This window comes from Lupinus angustifolius, chromosome LG08 (assembly GCF_001865875.1).
Source record: "Lupinus angustifolius cultivar Tanjil chromosome LG08, LupAngTanjil_v1.0, whole genome shotgun sequence".
Classification (NCBI taxonomy): Eukaryota; Viridiplantae; Streptophyta; class Magnoliopsida; order Fabales; family Fabaceae; genus Lupinus; species Lupinus angustifolius.
Genome location: NC_032016.1, coordinates 7,788,663 through 7,811,518, shown reverse-complemented (window position 1 = coordinate 7,811,518; position 22,856 = coordinate 7,788,663). Strand labels below are relative to the sequence as shown.

At 36.8% G+C, this 22,856-nt stretch overlaps 3 protein-coding genes and 2 non-coding genes across 6 annotated transcripts; 4 read left to right on the top strand and 1 right to left on the bottom strand.

Moving 5' to 3' along the window:
• Positions 6,763 to 6,834, top strand: TRNAQ-UUG. Its single transcript has one exon. It is a non-coding gene; the product is annotated as a tRNA-Gln (tRNA).
• On the top strand, positions 7,263 to 13,076 carry LOC109354784 (delta(3,5)-Delta(2,4)-dienoyl-CoA isomerase, peroxisomal). Of its 2 annotated transcripts, none has more exons than XM_019597507.1 (2): positions 7,263 to 7,957; positions 12,702 to 13,076. In XM_019597507.1, exons 1-2 carry the CDS (start codon positions 7,336 to 7,338, stop codon positions 12,890 to 12,892), a joined length of 813 nt encoding a protein of 270 aa, XP_019453052.1. In that variant the 5' UTR covers positions 7,263 to 7,335; the 3' UTR covers positions 12,893 to 13,076. The 2 variants fall into 2 exon arrangements, with proteins under 2 accessions (XP_019453052.1, XP_019453051.1); XM_019597506.1 differs by lacking the exon at positions 7,263 to 7,957 and adding an exon at positions 11,002 to 11,692.
• Positions 10,498 to 10,569, top strand: TRNAQ-UUG. Its single transcript has one exon. It is a non-coding gene; the product is annotated as a tRNA-Gln (tRNA).
• LOC109354455 (obtusifoliol 14-alpha demethylase) lies at positions 14,218 to 17,491 on the top strand. Its single transcript, XM_019596960.1, has 3 exons — positions 14,218 to 14,336; positions 14,408 to 14,883; positions 16,149 to 17,491. The coding sequence occupies exons 2-3, from the start codon at positions 14,422 to 14,424 to the stop codon at positions 17,145 to 17,147; spliced, it is 1,461 nt and encodes a 486-aa protein (XP_019452505.1). The 5' UTR covers positions 14,218 to 14,336; positions 14,408 to 14,421; the 3' UTR covers positions 17,148 to 17,491.
• On the bottom strand, positions 17,912 to 22,035 carry LOC109354456 (U2 small nuclear ribonucleoprotein A'-like). Its single transcript, XM_019596961.1, has 7 exons — positions 21,844 to 22,035; positions 21,587 to 21,716; positions 21,158 to 21,363; positions 20,541 to 20,714; positions 19,589 to 19,639; positions 18,896 to 19,069; positions 17,912 to 18,149 (listed from the first exon to the last, which is right to left on the bottom strand). Exons 1-7 carry the CDS (start codon positions 21,964 to 21,966, stop codon positions 18,144 to 18,146), a joined length of 864 nt encoding a protein of 287 aa, XP_019452506.1. The 5' UTR covers positions 21,967 to 22,035; the 3' UTR covers positions 17,912 to 18,143.

The following is a 22,856-nucleotide window of genomic DNA, read 5'->3' as shown; positions in this document are numbered from 1 at the left end:
TAATAAGTATTATTTTTTTCAGAAATTAAACTTTTGACATTTTAATACGTTCACTAGACCAACATCTTTTTGGTGAGTAGAGAACTTTTTTTGTTGTTGAAAGTTTTTGAATAGGTCTTCCTTTTTGTAAAATAAAATAGGTAAAACTAGTGGATTAAGAATATATATTTTTTAAATAAATCTTGACTTTGTCATTCTCATTTGTTCTAACTACATTATTAAAGAACATTTAAATTTTATTCAATGCTATTATTTTTCCTTCTCTTATCTTTTTCTTCTCACTCATTTTCTCCTATGACAAGCTTTTTTACAACAATCATTGCTCCAACTTTCACTTTTGACACACTTTCATCCCTATCTTGTTTTCACAATGGTGATTCTGTGTGGTGGTTTATGGTGGTAATAAAAGTAATGTTTGTGTTTGTGAGATATAGCACAAAACTTGCATGGTCATTGCTGATTATTAATGTTGATTTTGTTCTTTATCTTCCTCCCTATATCTCTAGGCTTTGAGCATGATGTATGGGTTTATGGATTAAATTTACTCCATAATATCTATTAGTATATGTGAAGTTCCAGTTTTCCATCAGTAAAATGTATACGCTAATAACATATGAATTTTATATATTATTATTACATTATTAATTGTTTATATACTGTTAGGAATTTTGATTTGTTAGAGAATAACAGTAGAAAATAACTAAGGAATTGGAAATAACAATAGAATAATCTGGAAATTCTTCATACTCATTCCGCATTCAGGTTCTCTTAATAAAGGCAAAAACAGAAATAATAAAAGATCTAGACCTTACAACTGGCCAAATCCTAGCAACACAAAAGGAAAGATATTTTTAGAGGAGTTCTAATCCTCTACATAGTCTATCATCCAAGGGGGCTTTTGTGTAGCCCTTTTGGGCCTCTCAACAATCTGGGCCTTAACAATACTCTCCTCATCAAGCCAAACCTTGTCCTCAAGGTTAGAAGAAGGGATCCCTAGTGGAATAAAGCCCACAACATCATTATCCAATGCAGCTCCTCCTGTTACTGAACGTGAAGGACACACGTCTTTGACTATGGGAGAGTGGTTGACAGCTGGATGGCATGGAGGGGAAAACTGTGCTGCAGCAGGACGCGTGGCGCACGGAGAGGACGCCAACACCTTTCCTCGAGATACATCCAACGACAGTCCTGGTTGCCGTGTTGGGACCGTGTCCAGTCTATGTGGGGGGCAGGAAACTTTAATGCCATTTCTTGGGTTTGGTGTGTAGCATGTGTCCTGCGGTCCAGATTTGAGATAGGCCAGAGGATCCAACGGTGCCAAAGTGTGTGGCAGATGTAGAGCAGAAACATTATTGTTAGGTGGGAAACCCAACGGTGCTGCAACTTGTCCCTTGGATGAATTTTTTTTTTTAAATTTGGACGGTGTAGAAAGGGCCTTGGTACCAGCCACATGGGAACAAGATATTTGCTTATTTGAAAATTGAACACCCTTATGTGTGTTAGTTGGACCCGTGAGCAGATGTGGAGGTACTTCTATCTCTGTGTTCTCCCCCTTTTTATTTTTTGTTAGTCGTGGATCTCCATTGAGAGACTGAGTGTGAGTTACCTTCTCATCTTCTTTAAACACTGCAGAAGGTAATGTAATAAATTGTGTATGAGGGTCCCCATGGAAACGCCGGAGTAGTGAGACGTGAAACACTGGGTGGACCTTAGCCGTGGGTGGAAGTGTAAGTTCATATGCCACCGTCCCTATGCGACGGGAAACCTGGTATGGACCGAAGTACTTCGGGCCAAGCTTTTGAGAAGGACGTCGAGCCACGGTGACTTGACGGTACGGTTGGAGTTTAAGGAGCACCCAATCACCCTCCGAAAAGGTAACATCTCTTCTTCCGGTATTACTTTGAGCCTGCATTCTTTGTTGCGCACGCAAGAGGTTTTGTTTTAAAACCGTGAACATGTCCTCCCTGTTTTTCAAATTAAAAGCCAAGGTTGGAAGGGGAGATATAGAGGTTGTATAATGTTTAAGAATGGGTGGTTGACGCCCATACAACGCTTTAAATGGAGACACACCGGTAGCCGAGTGTCTATTGGTATTATACCAATATTCAGCCAAAGGAAGATGATGGAACCACCGTGACGGTTGTGCACCACTGAAACAGTGAAGGTAAGTTTGTAAACATCGATTAACTACCTCTGTTTGTCCATCACTTTGAGGATGATAAGCTGAGCTGAAACATAATGTGGTGCCCAGGAGACGAAAAAATTCCTTCCAAAAAGAGCTAAGGAAGATTCTGTCATGGTCCGACACTATGGAGCGTGGGACACCATGAAGCCGGACAATCTCCATCAAAAAACGGTGGGCCAGAGTTTCCGCCGTGAACTTGGAAGGAAGTCCCACAAAGTGAGCATATTTCGAGAGGCGGTCCACCACTACCCAAATAACCGTGTGTCCGTGAGATGGAGGTAAGTGTGTGATAAAATCCATCGAAATATCATCCCAAACATGCTGAGGAATTTTTAAAGGTTGTAACAAACCTTGCTGTTTGGCAGGGATATATTTATTGTACTGACATGTGAGACATCGTCGGATGAACTCCTTAGTGTGTTTGTAGAGCCCGGGCCAATAACATGAACCCGCCAGCCTGGCCAAAGTAGGCTTGAGACCATAATGTCCCGATGTAGGAGTGGAATGATATTCGGTGATCAACACATCCCGAAGGCTTTGGACATCAGGTATATATGTTCTGTTTTCAAACAGTAGTAAGCCATTGGAAAAGGAAAATTGTTGTTTCATATGCTCATCTGATTCTGCTTTTTTGATGAATGCCAGACCCGCAGGAGTGGTGTAGTAGAGCCGGAGTTGGTCCAGCACCGACGGTACTGGTGAAGATAGAGCAAAGAAGATAGCCACATCATCACTTTGGCATCTAGATAAGGCATCAGCTACCCGGTTAGAGGTACTAGTTCTATATTTGATCTCATATTGAAACCCAATAAGTTTAGTAGTCCATTTTTGTTGTTCTGGTGTATGTAATGCCTGGGTCATTAGATATTTCAAACTTTGTTGATCGGTTAGAATACAAATTTTTCTACCAATCAAATATTGACGCCATTTTTTTACTGCCTCTGTCACAGCAAACATTTCACGGACATAGGCGGAGGCGTGCTGCATCCAGGAAGACATTTTCCGACTGAAGTAAGCTAAAGGGTGACCATTCTGAGTCAACACTGCACCAATGGCCACTGCTGATGCATCAGTCTCTACCTCAAAGGGTTGGGAGAAATCTGGAAGACGCAATACCGGAGTTTTTATCATTGCTGATTTTAAGTCTGTAAAGGCCAGCTGAGCCTCTTTATGCCATGTAAATTTATTGTGTTTTAGTAATTCGGTGAGAGGAGCGGCGAGTGTGGCATAGCCGTTAACAAATTTGCGGTAGAAACCAGTGAGGCCTAAAAATCCTCTGAGTGCCGTGAGAGAACGTGGCGGAGGTCAGTCAACCATAGCTTGAATTTTCTCGGGGTCTGGTTGTACCCCCCCAGCAGAGATAATGTGACTCAGATAACCAACAGAGGCAACTCCAAAAATGCATTTAGATAATTTGGCATAAAATTGATTAGTAACTAATAAGTCCAACACAATCTGTAAATGTTGTAAATGAGATTCCAAATCATCACTATAAACTAGGATATCATCAAAGAAAACCAGAACAAACCTTCGTAAGTGCGGCCTCAACAAATCATTCATGGCTGCTTGAAAGGTTGATGGGGCATTTGTAAGCCCAAAGGGCATTACCAGGAACTCGTAATGTCTATCGAATGTGTGGAACGCAGTCTTATGAGTATCATCAGGCTTTAACCTGATTTGATGATAACAAGAACGTATATCAATTTTTGAAAAAATAGTAGCATGTCCAAGTTCGTCCAACAACTCATCGATAGTTGGAATAGGGAAGCGATCCGGTACAGTGATTGCATTAAGGGCACGATAATCAACACAAAATCTCCATGTGCCATCTTTTTTTTGAACCAATAAAACCGGAGATGAAAATGGGCTAGTGCTTGGGATTACAATCCCAGCCTGCAACATCTCCTGAAGTAGGGAGGTCATCGCCTCCTTTTGAGAATGGGGGTAGCGGTATGGTTTGATATTCACTGATGCTGAATTAGGTAGGAGAGGGATGGCATGGTCATGGTGTCTGGGTGGGGGTAATGTGGTGTTGGGGGAAAAGATAGAGTTATAATTATGGAGTAATGTTTGTATGTCTGGGTGGGGGGTATGAGAGGTGGGCATAGGGTCAAGTGGTAAGATAGAGATGGCGTGGTAAGTAGCAATGCTATCTGTATGGAAAAGGCGTGTGAGTTGATGAAGGGAAGAAGAGTGTAAGTTATAGGAACATTCACCAATGAGGGTTATGGTAGTGGTACCAACTGTGAATTTCATGGATGGAACAGAAAAGTCGGAAACAATCGGCCCAAGAGTGCGAAGCCACTCGATACCCAAAACAACATTCGCGCCTTTAATGGGAAGTAAATAGAAGGGAATGACGAATTCCTGATTTTGTAGAGGGGTATCATTGCACAATCCGTTGCAGAAAATATGAGCTTCATTCCCCACCATGACTGGGAAATTGGTGGTTTGAGTGATGGGCAGATGTAGAAAACTCGCAATTCGCGGTTGGAGAATATTGTGAGAACTGCCTGTGTCCACCAAAACTGTCACCTGGTGGCCTCGAATGGAACCAGCGAACTTCAGAGTTTTAGGGGATAAATGACCACCCAAAGCTTGATCCGAAATATGAAAATGCAATAAGTCGTCACTCGGATGAATTGGCTGAGGTTCCTCTGAAAGTTCAGCATCTTCAATAGTCACTAGGTCTTGGTCCCAAAATGGTGAGGAATCATTTTCCAACATTAACAAAAATTTCTTGGGTTGACAACGGTGACCTGGATGATATTTCTCATCACAATGGTAACAAAGTCCCTATGCACGTTGTTCCTGCATTTGGGACAAGGACAGACGACGTATAGGCAATGGTGTCGATTGAGGTGCAACCGGTTGTGAGGGTTTCTGAAAAGTAGGCGAATTGGCAGAATGTGGAAACTTCGTGGGTTTAGGGTATGGGCGACCCACATCCAGTAACTTTGCCTCCACCAGTTTTGCCAAACCCAAGGCTTCAGAAATGGACCGAGGGTGCAATATAGCCAATTCGCGGTGAATCTCATTAGAAAGGCCAGAGATAAAACAATTTAATATTACCTCAGGTGATAAACCCCAGATTCTGTTACACAGCTTCTCGAATCTATGTTGATAGTCTGCCACCGTGCCCATTTGTTTAAGTTTAAACAGTTCGGCTTGATGATTGGTATATGTAGATGGTCCAAAGCGAATTTCCAAAGCACGAGTAAATGAATTCCAATCTGTGAGTTGAGAATTGTGAAACATCCATTGGAACCAATTAGAGCATCTCCTTGCATGTAAAAAGCAATCATAGTAAGGCGCTGGTCAAGGGGCACCATATAGAAATGAAAAAACTGTTCTGCCTGAAAAATCCAGCTAAGAGGATCAGATCCATCAAATGGTATAAGTTGAAGTTTAGGGGGGCGTGGTTGTGAGGGAAGGTGGGACTGGGTTGGGAAAGGAATTGTAGTCTGTGGGTAAGGTGGTGGTGAGTTAATGTTGGGTGTAGGGAATGGGGGGAAAGGGACGTGAGGTTGGGGTTGAGGTTGGGGCTGTTGTGGGGTATTGTGTAGCTGAGAAGAAGATGCTTGAAAGGGGGAACCATGAGGGGGATCAGGTGGTATAGGAGGTAGAATACGACATTCAGTGAGTTTTTCTGTAATTGTGTGGAGAACAGTAGTGATGGCAGCGTGTCTTGCATCTTGCTGTTCTTGATTTTCCTTTAGTTGCTCAATGAGCAATTGAGTGATGGATTCATCTGGTTCTTTGTGAGTGGATTTGGGAGGCATTAGAGAAGAAATGAAAGCACCAAAATGTTAGGAATTTGGATTTGTTAGAGAATAACAGTAGAAAATAACTAAGGAATTGGAAATAACAATAAAATAATCTGGAAATTCTTCATACTCATTCCTCATTCATGTTATCTTAATAAAGGCAAAAACAGAAATAATAAAAGATCTAGACCTTACAACTGGCCAGATCCTAGCAACACAAAAGGAAAGATATTTTTAGAGGAGTTCTAATCCTCTACATAGTCTATCATCCAGGAGGGCTTTTGTGTAGCCCTTTTGGGTCTCTCAACAATCTGGGCCTTAACATATACTACGTATATATAAATATTTACGGTGATAATACATAGATGTTATAGTGTAATAATTAACATGCAATTCATGCCCTCAAATTGTCCTTATAAGAAGCTCAAAGTTGCACCACAATGATTAGTATTGTCCTTGAGAAGGGAACATTTATTAATCTATTTGATTTCTGTCTGCAACAACAATGTTATTTTAGTCTCAAATTTATACTTCAACATGTAAACATTCCTCTTATAAAAAGAAAGTAGAGTCCATGGTTTTCTCTCTTCTTATTTCTAGTTGCCATTTTTCAAAGTTGTCCAAATTTCATGATTAAATAGGATATTCACTAACATTTAAAATAAAAATATATATCACCTTTGAAACAATATAGTAACTACTTTTAGACCATTAACACTTTCTATTATAAGCCGGGCTCTTAAGTCATAACCCACCACACCGGATAGCCTCGTAATATCTAGTTTAAAAATGAACGAAATATTCAAAAATGGTTCTATGGTGTAGTGGTTAGCACTCTGGACTTTGAATCCAGCGACCTGGGTTCGACTCCCGGTAGGACCTTTTTTAATATCTTATTATTTTTTATTAATGTCTAATTACTTTTTTATTAATTTATAATCATTATTTATTTATTAGAATAAATTTCACTAACACTCGTGAGTTTTAGTGAAATTACACAAATTATCCCTCACTTTTTTACACTTACACAAACTTCCCTTAGTTTTTATACTTACTTTCATTACACTGACCAATATATCTTGTTTTGTTTAACTCAATTGCGTTTATCACATTTTTTGTTTAAAATATTATACTTATTTCTTACGTAGGGGGTCAATGTAATGAAAGTATAAAAATTAGGGGAGGTTTGTGTAGGTGTAAAATAGTGAAGGATAGTTTGTGCAATTTCACTAAAACTCAGGGATGTCATTGTAATTTCCTCTATTTATTTATGATTATAAAGTGGTGTTCTTGTCTCTTTCGTCATTATCTATACCCAGAGCTATCTTATATTCACGTAACTTTTGATTCCTCAATCATAATCACCCAAAATTATTGTTGACAATGGCAGAGAATTACAAAACCCTAATAATTGAGCAGAAAACCCCAAATTCAGGTGTATTCTACCTTTACCTCAACAATCCCAAACAACGCAATGCTCTTACTCGTGATTTCTTCTCCGAGTTCCCCAAAGCCCTTAACGCACTCGATCACAACCCTGACGTCAGCGTCATCATCTTAACCGCCGTCGGAGACCACTTCTGTTCCGGCATCGAACTCTCCGCTTTGAATTCCACCGCCACCGACGCCCCCTCCGGCGAGAGTCTCCGCCGAAATATCCTCGCTATGCAAGATTCCATCACCGCTCTCGAACGGTGCCGGAAGCCTGTGATTGCTAGTATTCAAGGAGCGTGTATTGGTGGTGCGATTGATATTATAACCGCTTGTGATATTAGGTATTGTAGTAAGGATGCTTTCTTTTCAGTGAAAGAGGTGGATTTGGCACTTGCGGCTGATCTTGGAAGTCTTCAGAGGTTGCCGAGTATTGTAGGGTTTGGTAATGCTATGGAGTTGGCTTTGACTGCTAGGAGGTTTAATGGTTTGGAGGCTAAGGAATTGGGTCTGGTTTCTCGCGCTTTCGATTCGAAAGATGAGCTTAATAAGGCTGTATGGAATGTAGCACAGGGTTAGTTAATTCAATTTTCAGTTTCATTGGATGAATTTTGGTAGATGTGATAAAATGAGACTGAACAACATATAAGTTATGTTTTATGATCTATAATTTATATAGGCTTTGTTTGGAAGTTGAAAACTAATTAGCTAGTTGATTGAAATGATATTAGTTGATAAACTAGCGGATAGGTGTAAAGTGACATTAGTTGCATCAATTAACTTAAATAGGGGCTTAAAACCTTGTAGATTATTCTGTACCAAACATTAACAGCTAGCTTATTTTTGGTCACTTGGGTGGTATTGTCGAACACCCCTGATTCATGAATTGAATAGGAGAGTAGGGATTAAGAAGTAAGACATTTTTGGTTCCACGGCTAGAGTAACCAAAGATAACAAAATCGGACACAATGTTATTATGTTTTGTTTTGTTTGCAAACCAAATGGTAGCCTAACAGTGACAAATCATACTTCTTTTAGTGGAACCAAAAGAACAAGACACTCTATTATGTTAGGGTGTATTTGCAAGTTGTTTTTTGGAGGATAATGAAGAGAAGGGTATGATTGGGAAGCCAAGAAATACACTCGTGACTTGACTCTCAAGTTTTCCATTCCTTTGCCTTCAAAATACAACACATTAACAGACCCTTAAGGTCTGCCTCCCAACCAAACGCTACCAAACAATATCAACTGATGTAAATGCAATTGATTCTTCCCACTCATCATACACTCTTTTACTCTATTTACTTTAACTTTACCATGTAAATGCAATTGTCATTTTATTGTTGCTACCATTAGTCCCTACTATTTGCCTTATTTATGCCTGTGACTGATTTTTTCTGCACACTACTGAAATGCATTTTCTTTCATTATATCATTATGGGTAGAGATCTATATGGATTAAATGTCTATAAGATTGACCCACATCCAGTAACTTTGCCTCCACCAGTTTTGCCAAACCCAAGGCTTCAGAAATGGACCGAGGGTGCAATATAGCCAATTCGCGGTGAATCTCATTAGAAAGGCCAGAGATAAAACAATTTAATATTACCTCAGGTGATAAACCCCAGATTCTGTTACACAGCTTCTCGAATCTATGTTGATAGTCTGCCACCGTGCCCATTTGTTTAAGTTTAAACAGTTCGGCTTGATGATTGGTATATGTAGATGGTCCAAAGCGAATTTCCAAAGCACGAGTAAATGAATTCCAATCTGTGAGTTGAGAATTGTGAAACATCCATTGGAACCAATTAGAGCATCTCCTTGCATGTAAAAAGCAATCATAGTAAGGCGCTGGTCAAGGGGCACCATATAGAAATGAAAAAACTGTTCTGCCTGAAAAATCCAGCTAAGAGGATCAGATCCATCAAATGGTATAAGTTGAAGTTTAGGGGGGCGTGGTTGTGAGGGAAGGTGGGACTGGGTTGGGAAAGGAATTGTAGTCTGTGGGTAAGGTGGTGGTGAGTTAATGTTGGGTGTAGGGAATGGGGGGAAAGGGACGTGAGGTTGGGGTTGAGGTTGGGGCTGTTGTGGGGTATTGTGTAGCTGAGAAGAAGATGCTTGAAAGGGGGAACCATGAGGGGGATCAGGTGGTATAGGAGGTAGAATACGACATTCAGTGAGTTTTTCTGTAATTGTGTGGAGAACAGTAGTGATGGCAGCGTGTCTTGCATCTTGCTGTTCTTGATTTTCCTTTAGTTGCTCAATGAGCAATTGAGTGATGGATTCATCTGGTTCTTTGTGAGTGGATTTGGGAGGCATTAGAGAAGAAATGAAAGCACCAAAATGTTAGGAATTTGGATTTGTTAGAGAATAACAGTAGAAAATAACTAAGGAATTGGAAATAACAATAAAATAATCTGGAAATTCTTCATACTCATTCCTCATTCATGTTATCTTAATAAAGGCAAAAACAGAAATAATAAAAGATCTAGACCTTACAACTGGCCAGATCCTAGCAACACAAAAGGAAAGATATTTTTAGAGGAGTTCTAATCCTCTACATAGTCTATCATCCAGGAGGGCTTTTGTGTAGCCCTTTTGGGTCTCTCAACAATCTGGGCCTTAACATATACTACGTATATATAAATATTTACGGTGATAATACATAGATGTTATAGTGTAATAATTAACATGCAATTCATGCCCTCAAATTGTCCTTATAAGAAGCTCAAAGTTGCACCACAATGATTAGTATTGTCCTTGAGAAGGGAACATTTATTAATCTATTTGATTTCTGTCTGCAACAACAATGTTATTTTAGTCTCAAATTTATACTTCAACATGTAAACATTCCTCTTATAAAAAGAAAGTAGAGTCCATGGTTTTCTCTCTTCTTATTTCTAGTTGCCATTTTTCAAAGTTGTCCAAATTTCATGATTAAATAGGATATTCACTAACATTTAAAATAAAAATATATATCACCTTTGAAACAATATAGTAACTACTTTTAGACCATTAACACTTTCTATTATAAGCCGGGCTCTTAAGTCATAACCCACCACACCGGATAGCCTCGTAATATCTAGTTTAAAAATGAACGAAATATTCAAAAATGGTTCTATGGTGTAGTGGTTAGCACTCTGGACTTTGAATCCAGCGACCTGGGTTCGACTCCCGGTAGGACCTTTTTTAATATCTTATTATTTTTTATTAATGTCTAATTACTTTTTTATTAATTTATAATCATTATTTATTTATTAGAATAAATTTCACTAACACTCGTGAGTTTTAGTGAAATTACACAAATTATCCCTCACTTTTTTACACTTACACAAACTTCCCTTAGTTTTTATACTTACTTTCATTACACTGACCAATATATCTTGTTTTGTTTAACTCAATTGCGTTTATCACATTTTTTGTTTAAAATATTATACTTATTTCTTACGTAGGGGGTCAATGTAATGAAAGTATAAAAATTAGGGGAGGTTTGTGTAGGTGTAAAATAGTGAAGGATAGTTTGTGCAATTTCACTAAAACTCAGGGATGTCATTGTAATTTCCTCTATTTATTTATGATTATAAAGTGGTGTTCTTGTCTCTTTCGTCATTATCTATACCCAGAGCTATCTTATATTCACGTAACTTTTGATTCCTCAATCATAATCACCCAAAATTATTGTTGACAATGGCAGAGAATTACAAAACCCTAATAATTGAGCAGAAAACCCCAAATTCAGGTGTATTCTACCTTTACCTCAACAATCCCAAACAACGCAATGCTCTTACTCGTGATTTCTTCTCCGAGTTCCCCAAAGCCCTTAACGCACTCGATCACAACCCTGACGTCAGCGTCATCATCTTAACCGCCGTCGGAGACCACTTCTGTTCCGGCATCGAACTCTCCGCTTTGAATTCCACCGCCACCGACGCCCCCTCCGGCGAGAGTCTCCGCCGAAATATCCTCGCTATGCAAGATTCCATCACCGCTCTCGAACGGTGCCGGAAGCCTGTGATTGCTAGTATTCAAGGAGCGTGTATTGGTGGTGCGATTGATATTATAACCGCTTGTGATATTAGGTATTGTAGTAAGGATGCTTTCTTTTCAGTGAAAGAGGTGGATTTGGCACTTGCGGCTGATCTTGGAAGTCTTCAGAGGTTGCCGAGTATTGTAGGGTTTGGTAATGCTATGGAGTTGGCTTTGACTGCTAGGAGGTTTAATGGTTTGGAGGCTAAGGAATTGGGTCTGGTTTCTCGCGCTTTCGATTCGAAAGATGAGCTTAATAAGGCTGTATGGAATGTAGCACAGGGTTAGTTAATTCAATTTTCAGTTTCATTGGATGAATTTTGGTAGATGTGATAAAATGAGACTGAACAACATATAAGTTATGTTTTATGATCTATAATTTATATAGGCTTTGTTTGGAAGTTGAAAACTAATTAGCTAGTTGATTGAAATGATATTAGTTGATAAACTAGCGGATAGGTGTAAAGTGACATTAGTTGCATCAATTAACTTAAATAGGGGCTTAAAACCTTGTAGATTATTCTGTACCAAACATTAACAGCTAGCTTATTTTTGGTCACTTGGGTGGTATTGTCGAACACCCCTGATTCATGAATTGAATAGGAGAGTAGGGATTAAGAAGTAAGACATTTTTGGTTCCACGGCTAGAGTAACCAAAGATAACAAAATCGGACACAATGTTATTATGTTTTGTTTTGTTTGCAAACCAAATGGTAGCCTAACAGTGACAAATCATACTTCTTTTAGTGGAACCAAAAGAACAAGACACTCTATTATGTTAGGGTGTATTTGCAAGTTGTTTTTTGGAGGATAATGAAGAGAAGGGTATGATTGGGAAGCCAAGAAATACACTCGTGACTTGACTCTCAAGTTTTCCATTCCTTTGCCTTCAAAATACAACACATTAACAGACCCTTAAGGTCTGCCTCCCAACCAAACGCTACCAAACAATATCAACTGATGTAAATGCAATTGATTCTTCCCACTCATCATACACTCTTTTACTCTATTTACTTTAACTTTACCATGTAAATGCAATTGTCATTTTATTGTTGCTACCATTAGTCCCTACTATTTGCCTTATTTATGCCTGTGACTGATTTTTTCTGCACACTACTGAAATGCATTTTCTTTCATTATATCATTATGGGTAGAGATCTATATGGATTAAATGTCTATAAGATTGTCTTCCCTTGCTAGTTCTTCCTCCACTCTGTTCCTCCCCTTCCTCTTCTTTTCTCATTCTGTCCTTATTTGTTATAATTCTGACTTGTGGTTTTTACACTTGACAGCAATTGCTGCAAAATCTCCCCTTGCAGTTGTTGGGACAAAAACAGTGTTGCTTAAAAGTAGGGACTTAACTGTGGATCAAGGGTTGGATTATGTTGCAACCATGAATGCTGCCAGATTGTTTTCCGGTGACTTAACTGAAGCAGTGGCAGCTCATATTCAGAAACGCAAACCCGTTTATTCGAAACTATGATTATGTTAGAGTGCAATTCATTTGGCTGTTACTAAATATTCTGGAATACAACTGTGTAAGGCCATATACTGGACTAATAATTAGGGACTTGCATGCTTCTTCTATTGCTGCTTATACATAGCATGCTGATAAATAAAAGAGAGATACGGTGTTTGTGGAATACAAAGGTACTTGTTATCATTAATATTATAATTGTCATTGTACAATTTTTGCATAGTTCATACCATTTCTTACCAATTCTCTTCCGGTGAAGACATATAAGATACATCACTACTGGAATAATATACTTTCCTTGACTTTATTTCAACAACAACCTTCCACTCATTTAAATGATAGAGTAACATTTTGAAAAGCATAATATAGTTTTGTTTGCAATTCTAAACTTACGTGTTTTTTATCCTTTGCATCAAGATATGGAGTGGTTCTTTTAGAATTAGTGAACTGAGGAGGATGATTGAAGTTTAGGTGTGTGGGATGAGAGAAAGTTAATTTACAAAAATGCCTCTTTCATTTAAACATCTTTCAACAATGCCATAGAAGGTTTTTTAGTCCAAATCTTTTGGTACACATTGCTAACATCTACTTAACTGAAAAAACATCTTCCTCATATTAGCAAACCCCTATATATATACAGTAAAATATTTTTTATATTGTTAGTAAATCTTTACCATTCATATGTTAATCATTATTAACTATGAAATAAAATTAATACAAATTAATGATAGATGATATATTAACAATGTAAAAAAATTCACACTGGCGATATATAGATTTTAAACTCTTTTATAAACTTTAAAAGCCACCAAAATATTTATGAACTAAAATGTATCTTTACTCTTTACAAATCTATCTACTATATTTTTATTTATTATCTACTACACAATATTGATTAAAGGAATCTATTTGTAAGAACTTATATCCAGATCAAATGAAACTAGTGTATTTGTTATTTATTTAACCTAGAAGTAAATATGAATAGACTAAAATATAAAACCTATATGAAATAATACTTTAAAAACATAGGTGAAGATCAATCTGTTATTTCTTTAGCAGCAATGTAAAATGAAGAGAACATACAGCAAAATGATTTAGAAATAATAGGAATCAAACGTAAAAATCAATAAAATATTTACCAGACTCTTTTACCTAATAAATTAATTTTTTGGTTACTTTTTTCTTATATATTTAATCATTAACTTTTAAAAAAAAAGCAACAGTGCATAATATAGATTTTGGGTTAGTTTTTTCTGACATAAACTGCCTAATTATCTACTTGGAATAAGTAGCCATAGTGATATTGGGGTTTGGGTAATGCGATTATAAAAGGTGTTTCAGAATCTGATCCATTCATTGATGTTGGTGAATAACTGTGATTGCGCCACTTTCTAATTCTTCATCTGAAAGAACACCAACATTCTCGAACCTCTTCTCTTCTCTCTTCTCAGTAAGTTCCTTCATTCCAATCTCACATTTTCAAACTCTCATCTCTTTTCTCTTAATCTTTCCATTTTCCAGATCTCACCTTATCCATGGATTTCGACGGCAAATTTTTCAACACCGCTCTTCTTTTCGTCGCAACACTTTTCGTCGCTAAACTCATTTACGCTTTTCTCATACCTAAATCTACCAAACGTCTTCCTCCTGTCGTGAAATCGTTACCGATCATCGGCGGTTTATTCAGGTTCTTGAAAGGACCGATCGTGTTGCTTCGCGATGAATTCCCTAAGCTTGGAACTGTTTTCACTTTGAAAATATTCCATAAGAACATTACGTTCTTGATTGGACCTGAAGTTTCTCCTCATTTTTTTAAAGCATCTGAATCTGATCTTAGTCAGCAAGAGGTTTATCAGTTCAATGTTCCTACGTTTGGACCTGGAGTTGTGTTTGATGTTGATTATTCAGTGCGACAGGAACAGTTTCGGTTCTTCACTGAGTCTCTCAGAGTTACTAAACTTAAAGGTTATGTAGATCAGATGGTTACAGAAGCTGAGGTGATGAGGATCTCTATCTCTTTGGTTTTTGTGTAAATGATTGAATATAAGCTTTTTGATTGTGGAATTTTGTTAATGGTTCTTTGTTTTTGCTTCATTTTTTAGTTGATTTGTTAATTCATGTTTGGCGTCAAAGTTGGAGAGGATCATGCTTAATTACACTTGGAAGATAGTAAATAGGACTGATACAAGTAGTTTGCGAAGACACAGTTTATGTCGTAAAATTTGACACTTTATATTCTCTATCTTAAGAAAACATGGCCCTTTTGAAGATATTGTTTATGCAGCAACACAACGATGACATTTGATCCCTTTAGTCGACTCTATTTAAAAGGCCTTGTTTGTTGTTATTGCCTTAATGCTGTTTATGTGTCGTCCAATTTAGAGAAGTTGTTGTATTTAATTGTTGTTATTGTTAACTCTTAAAATTTTGTGATGCGAGTTATTTTGGTCAAGAAGGAAAAAAAACGCTCAAAAAGACCAACTTGCACGTTTTAATCATTTCAAATAGGAAGTAAAAGCTCATGCTAGTTCTTACGTCCATTTTATGTTTGATGTTTTGGTGAGTATGACTTAGAATACTTAAACCATGTAATGAAACTGATAGTGTCAGAAGTTGCATACCTGGAGGATATTGTGTTTACTGTTTAGGTTGAACTTGTTAAGGCCTTTCTAAATCTGCACAGCATTTGTTTATGTGGCAACTTATTGCTTTCTTTTGAATCTAGCACATTTAGCCCTTGTTTGGTAAAGCTTATAGATTGCAGTTTTTGCTTATTTTTTCAAAAGTAAACTTAAAGTTGGAGCCCTTGTTTGTTTGACTATTGAGATGGATTATAGACTCAGCTTTTATTTATGAAAAAGGAAGCAAAAAGTTACCTCTCTTTAATGGCGGGTTTTTTTTTTGGATTGCTTATTTTTTCCAACTAATTTCACTTCCTATTTTACCCCTCAAATTGCAATAGCACTTTCATCTTTTTTGGATTGACCTCTCCTTGGATTCCTTATTTTATGATTTGTGCACTATTTATTTTGTGGATTATCTAATTCAAGTATAGCAACTTTTATTTATTTGTGTGTCATGTTGGTAATTGTCTACCTCACCGCTGTTTCCAATGTCATTGTATTTGGAATAGTGTCTTCTACTGTAGCCTATTTGCTGTTCCATGTATATTAGTAATTAGTTAATAATAAATTATTTGGTTTCTTAATTTTACACAACATTGATATTCAGGACCATTTTTTCTCTGGCACACATATTGCAGGACTACTTCTCAAAGTGGGGATCTAGTGGTGAGGTAGATTTGAAGTATGAGCTTGAGCATCTGATTATCTTGACTGCTAGTAGATGTCTCTTAGGTAGAGAAGTTCGTGATAAGCTCTTTGATGATGTTTCCGCTCTGTTTCATGACCTTGACAATGGGATGCTTCCAATTAGTGTTCTCTTTCCATATTTGCCCATCCCTGCTCACCGACGCCGTGATCAGGCACGTAAGAAGCTTGCTGAAATCTTTGCAAAAATTATAGCTTCTCGCAAAAGCACTGGGAAATCAGAGGATGACATGTTGCAGTGCTTCATTGAATCAAAATACAAAGATGGTCGCCCAACAACAGAAGCTGAAGTCACTGGGTTGCTCATTGCTGCTCTTTTTGCAGGACAGCACACTAGCTCAATTACCTCTACATGGACTGGCGCATATCTCCTCAGTCACCAAAAGTATCTCTCAGCTGTGTTGGAGGAGCAGAAGAATTTAATGGAAAAGCATGGGAACAGGGTTGATCATGATATTTTGGCTGAGATGGATGTCCTGTATCGGTGCATAAAAGAAGCATTGAGACTCCACCCTCCACTTATTATGCTGCTGCGAAGCTCACACAGTGATTTTAGTGTCACAACAAGAGATGGAAAGGAATTTGACATTCCACAGGGTCATATAGTTGCCACATCACCTGCTTTTGCTAATCGGCTACCTTATATTTACAAGAATCCTGACAGTTATGATCCTGATAGGTTTGCTGTCGGCAGAGAAGAAGACAAGGTGGCCGGGGCATTCTCGTACATTTCATTTGGAGGTGGTCGACACGGATGCCTTGGGGAGCCCTTTGCATATCTGCAGATTAAGGCAATTTGGAGTCATTTGCTGAGGAATTTTGAGTTGGAGCTGATATCACCTTTTCCTGAGATTGATTGGAATGCCATGGTTGTGGGTGTGAAAGGAAAAGTGATGGTTCGGTACAAGCGTAGGGATCTTTCTGTTAATTAATTGGACGACATGAGTCATTGTTTCCATCGCCTGGTTTTTGATCATTTCTCTTAAAACAATGTTGCTGCACCTCCTGTGTGTCTGATATCAGTTTAGTAGCACTGCGACTGGTTGTTTGTGATTGAAAATATTTTTTTACTGGATTTTAGTCTTTGCTCAAAATTTCGCCACCATTTTCACTTTTAATAGAGTGAAGTAGTGGTTTGCTTCTATTACAATCGTAGACTAGAGAATTGAACTTGGGTAGCATTTGAATTGAGCATTGTATGGGAGAATTGTACAAGTGGAGATAATTTGAAATCCCTCATCAGAGAATTCTGTGTTTGGACGACTCAAGGATTTTTAAAATTTCTGGTAATTTTAGTCGTGCAATTTTCTTATCTCCATATATGTGGGACTCTAATATCTCTTTAGCTATGGCTTATTTTCCTTTCATGGTTACCTTCAGAATCATAACTTTGCCTCCCATGCATCTCTCCTCTTCGAAGTTTGAGTGATGAGGAGAATTTTTGGTTTTTCACAATTAAATTGGGGATGATCTCTCATGAATAATTTTCATCTCACCAGACACAATTGTTGCTATTCAATGATGGTTGTAAGGTCCTTTTAAAGGTACTTGATTTTAATCTAATCAATGTTTTAGCTCACATTTATAACTGGCCACACGCTGGACAATTTCATAGGTAAAATAGTTTATCATAAGCCTACAAATTTACGGCCAGGGATTAAAACCCCCTAACGAGTTATAATTTATAAAGACAGTCAAATTTGACACATCCAAAAGCTCATGCAGCGACAAATTTTACACCATCAAGGGAATTATGAGCTCAGTTCTCAACTAGACAAGAGACAGAAAAACAGTCTGAAATACTGTCAATTGGTCACTACATAAGACTCTCAACTTTGGTACATGTAAGGAGGAACATCAAACTTCATGGAAAATTACTAAGATTCTGACTGTGGACCCAACATTAAGGACTTCTCAAAATCTTCACTCTACTCCTGCAAAATATGCAATGAAAATTGAAGCATAAGATACAGAATTTCCTAGCATGAGAAATGGGATAATGGTGGTTGGAAACATAAACAGGTCTACAGAAAGATAAGACAACACAAACAGCTATACTATTTTTAACCGGGCATACAATTCATAGGCAACTGCAAGAGCTAAACTTCAGAAATACATTCTTGTCCAGTAGCTTAATTAACCGAGCCTCACTCTGATCATATAATGGAACAAAATTCTTGCAAAATATTAGATTATATCCCTAGGAATAAAATATTTTCCCCTTGAAGATAGGATCCCTAAAATAAAATAAAACTTCTTAATATATTATGCATCATTCTCCCCCTTGAAGATATTTTGTAAAAATTCCAACAACCCTTGATTTGTGCTTCATTAAGTAGGCTACAACCCTTTAAGATATTATGCATCATTCTTACTTGGTTTGTACTTCATTGAGTAGGCGACAACCCTTGAAATTTTAACTTGGTTTGACTAAAATTGTAATATGAAATGGTGCTAGAGTTCATTTTGATACATTACAAGACAACTGCAAGATAAACTTATGATAAATCAATGGTTATGTCTTGGGCAGCAGCTGTTTCATGGTTGTGCTCATACAGTATAAGAGATAACTACAGCAACTAAGCCAAACAGAATAAATAAGTATCATGGACGAACTAACGATTTGTCATGAGATGCAAAAAAGGAAGTTTCACAGATACATGACAAAGTGGACTAATACCTGTTCCATTGGAGTAGAATTAGTATTCTTCTGCTCCTGTGTATCATTAGATTCATCATCTGCTTGACCTTTGCCATCATGAACCGTGTCCCCATGCTTTTCTGGAACATTGTCCAACACCATATTATCAGCTATGCCTTTTAAATCTTCAGGAAGCTGGCCAGACTTCAGTGCCTGTGGTAATGTACCCCAATTAAATTTACTGCATTAATATCAATCTTTTTATAGTGGAAAGTAAATTTCAATTAGTCACACACGCGAGTATTTTATGTCAGAAGATATCCTCAACAAAAAATAGCCAGAGAAGATATCATAACAAGGCTCCCAATACACCAAATTGTAGCAAGAACCTCAACAGTTCCCTTCCATCATGTCCAAAGCACCGCCAGATAATTGAAGAGGTATTCCTGAATTTATGGCAAAGCAAATCCATTCGTCGCCACTTGGCAAACAATTCAGTCTACATACTCTAAGCCAGAAAATGCATGGAAAACTGAGTGTGTTCTAAACTACAATGAGAGATGAAATTTTATTGCAGAGCCTATCAGATCAATCATCTCTGTAACAACAGGTCTTTAGTAATAATCATATCATCATTTTATGCAGACTAATTTCAATATTATGTTAAGCACAAGTGTGGAAAACAAAATTTAAAATCCAAGAAGAGATTGCCGGATTTAAAAAAACAAGCACCTTTTCAAGTCTTGCAACTTCTTCAAGAGTCTGTGAATTCACAATGGCAGCCTGCACATAACAGAAACATGTGAAACCATAGGTAACCAGAAGGCACCATGATGCACAAGCCTTTAAGAGATGGTACAGTTCAAGAAGGCGATTATTTGCTAGAATACAGAATGGAGTTGATTTCTTAGCTCCAGCAATTTATTTTATAAGACTTATCTCAAATAATATCACTTGAACATGCAAGGTGGTTTATTACAAAACGATTAACCAGTAAAGAATTTATCCCATGGGCCAATCTAACAACAATCACAAGCACAAGCATCTTACAGTATAATTCTAGCTTACAGCATAAAAATAAGCCACGTCAAATTAAGGCACTCTAAAATGCAGTTAACTTTGGAGCTCCTAATATGTATCTTAGAGTTGGGTTAATGTTAATCTAATTACCAGAAGCACTACATTACACTACACAAATAATCATGACAGTATACACAAGAAACCGAGCAGGACAGGTGCCTTATTCTTTCACATTAATATGTAAAATTCTGTAGTCCTATTTATTCGACAACTTAAATTAAAGCACATTGATCAAGAAGCTGAATACTTATTGGGATTAATACATATGACATGTTGCTATATTTGTAGACAGCATCAGAAGTACTAGTTCAGAAATAGTAGACCATTTATTTCGTAAGGTGATTACTTTTTCTATGGTGGCAACCTTTATTGGCTTTTTGGTTATCACTGGTTGAGGCCATTTAGATTGGAGCATCTTTTGAGGGTTTTCCGGTTAAAGGCAAGTAGGTGATCTTCACATCAACTGTAACTTTTAAGACATTTTAAAGGCTTAAAACAGAGAGTGCATTGATCATAAATCTGAATTGAACATAAAATGCATGTCACATGGTCTCACCTATGAGATAAGCCCTAAATGGGCTGGTAATTTCAGTTAACATCATACCTTTATAGCAATAATTTGCTCAGGTGTAGGAGCAACCACTTTGGGCGTCTGTTGTTCCTCGGTAGCTTCTGAAACATTTGGAGTTTTAACCGGTGAAGATGTTTTCACTGGTGCCTTTTGAACTTCTTCTATAGCTTCTTTTGAAGCAAACAAGTTTTTGGCTTCCAACCGTTCCTATTATTATTCAAAAAACTATCATAAGATGGCCATATATATTCAAGAGGATGCAAAAGTAGTAATAAGAAATAGAACCAATAATAAATCATCATTCTCATTAATGAATATTTCAAAAGCTAGTATTATAAAGAAACAAACCCCTCATGCATCCACAATAATGAGTATAAGACAAAATCTTCGCAACCAGTTTCTGGTTTGAAATTGAAGTCATTCAGCCTATGAAAGCTTAAGCGAAGAAACAAGTTTTCCAGCAGCCTAATGAAAAATTAGCCCATAGTCTCCCGTTATATGCAGTAAAAGTTCCAATTAGTATTCATGTTCACTGTTCAGTTCGAAGTGCTTATACTAAACATAGATATTATCAGAACATCCTAACTTACATGTTTTAAACAGCAGGCAAAGGAAAAGATACAAACAGGTGGTGAAAAAGAAAACCTTACCTTACTTTTCACTTTCTTGAAATCTAAAACTCGAAGGGACTTCAGCGTGTGAATAACATAAAGCCTATAATTTGGTTTCTTTGTAACGTTGTTGTCTAGCAGACTAAGGAATTGCAGCTTTGGAAGGGATGCTAAAGGATCAATTTCTACAAGGTTAACAATCCTGTTGTTTGTGAGAACCAATGTGTGTAATTTTGGCAAGAACTCTGCAATACAAATAACAAAGTAAGCCACAAAAACACACCGTGGATTATAGTTATAAATAAAACAAAAAGTAGTATGCCATGTTTTTCGGTGTTAACCAAGGGTATCCAACTATCCCTCACTCTATGGTTGTCCCTCCCAGCAAGTGTTGCTCTCAGGGATTGAACCTTAGCCGAATGTGATGTAACGAAAATTACGAGATATAGTTAAAAGTTAAAATTGTACCTCCAATGTTAGGATTAATTCTAGTAATTCTGTTATTATTTATGAGCAGAGTACCCAACCGGTTAAGGTAAGGTAAGTTTTCCAGCTTGACAATCTCATTGTCAGACAAATCAACAGTGTCAAATTGGTCCTGCACAAAGGCATTACCAATAAATTCAAATTGAGGAATATAAGTATATAATAATAATAATAACAATGAGTTTATTCAAAAAATGAAAATGAAAATGAAAAAAAGAAGAAGAAATAAAATTGCATACCTCGGTAGCACCCAAGTTTTCGATTACAGGTATCTTGTTACCTCTGAGATCTAACTCACGGTCTTTGATTGCATTGAAAAAATGAGGGCTTTTCCATATCAAATCAGCACTCAGCCTCACCATCGAACTTCTTAGGGTTCGCTTTCTTAACAATAAAATCTTACTTTTCTGCTTTCTATTTTATTTATACTTTTCTCACTCTTATATTCGGTTTTTATACCATCTTTTGTAGCTTATGGTAAGAATTTACGCATTTATATACAATTGAAAGTTAAAACATAGGACAATATTTATTATTTATTTATATTAAGTCAATAATAAAAATATATATAACTCATATTAGTGATGCATACATTTTTTCTTCATAAGATAATATGTTATAAGTGTAATATATATTGAACTTTAATATTTATACACATGTTATATTATGCATTATTTATTCATTTCTATTATTATTTTTTTAAAATTGAGTGTTAATTGACATAATAATAATAATATAAGCAACTCGTTCTTTGTTGGAGAAATAAAGTAAGAAGAAAGAAATGTGTGGGAAATATAAAGAGAAAGAAATAGGTGAGAAATTGAATGAATTTTTATATTGTTTGGTACGAGAGAAAGATAATAGAAATTGATAGTTTCTTTCGTCTCTCTTTTATTTGGTTGAATAAAAAGTGTGAACAAATAAATGATATATATTTTAAAAGACAAAAATACCCCTAAAATAAAAAATAATATTTTCTAAAATGAATGGTTTTCAAATGATTAATTTGCCACAACCCAACCTTCTTCTCTCATCTCTCCTCAAATGATTAATTTGCCCATATATCAACTAAATGGGTGAAAATTCTACTTTCATATTACTACTTTCCCTTCGTCTTCTTTAGAATCAAAGGAAGGCATACAATTTGGTGCATACATTTTTTTAATGTATTATAACACAAAATATGTTATCACCCGTTATTCCTTTATATGAGTTATACTTAAAATAAAAAGAGTTTGATATCAATATTTAT

Excerpts from the sequence above, each read along its gene's own strand:
- LOC109354455 (XM_019596960.1), top strand. The coding sequence starts at position 14,422 with ATGGATTTCGACGGCAAATTTTTCAACACCGCTCTTCTTTTCGTCGCA. Across the intron at positions 14,884-16,148 it reads AGATGGTTACAGAAGCTGAG|GACTACTTCTCAAAGTGGGG; the intron begins GTGATGAGGATC and ends CACATATTGCAG.
- LOC109354784 (XM_019597507.1), top strand. The coding sequence starts at position 7,336 with ATGGCAGAGAATTACAAAACCCTAATAATTGAGCAGAAAACCCCAAAT. Across the intron at positions 7,958-12,701 it reads TGTATGGAATGTAGCACAGG|CAATTGCTGCAAAATCTCCC; the intron begins GTTAGTTAATTC and ends TACACTTGACAG.
- LOC109354456 (XM_019596961.1), bottom strand. The coding sequence starts at position 21,966 with ATGGTGAGGCTGAGTGCTGATTTGATATGGAAAAGCCCTCATTTTTTC. Across the intron at positions 21,364-21,586 it reads AATTAATCCTAACATTGGAG|AGTTCTTGCCAAAATTACAC; the intron begins GTACAATTTTAA and ends TTTGTATTGCAG. Across the intron at positions 20,715-21,157 it reads TCAAGAAAGTGAAAAGTAAG|GAACGGTTGGAAGCCAAAAA; the intron begins GTAAGGTTTTCT and ends GAATAATAATAG.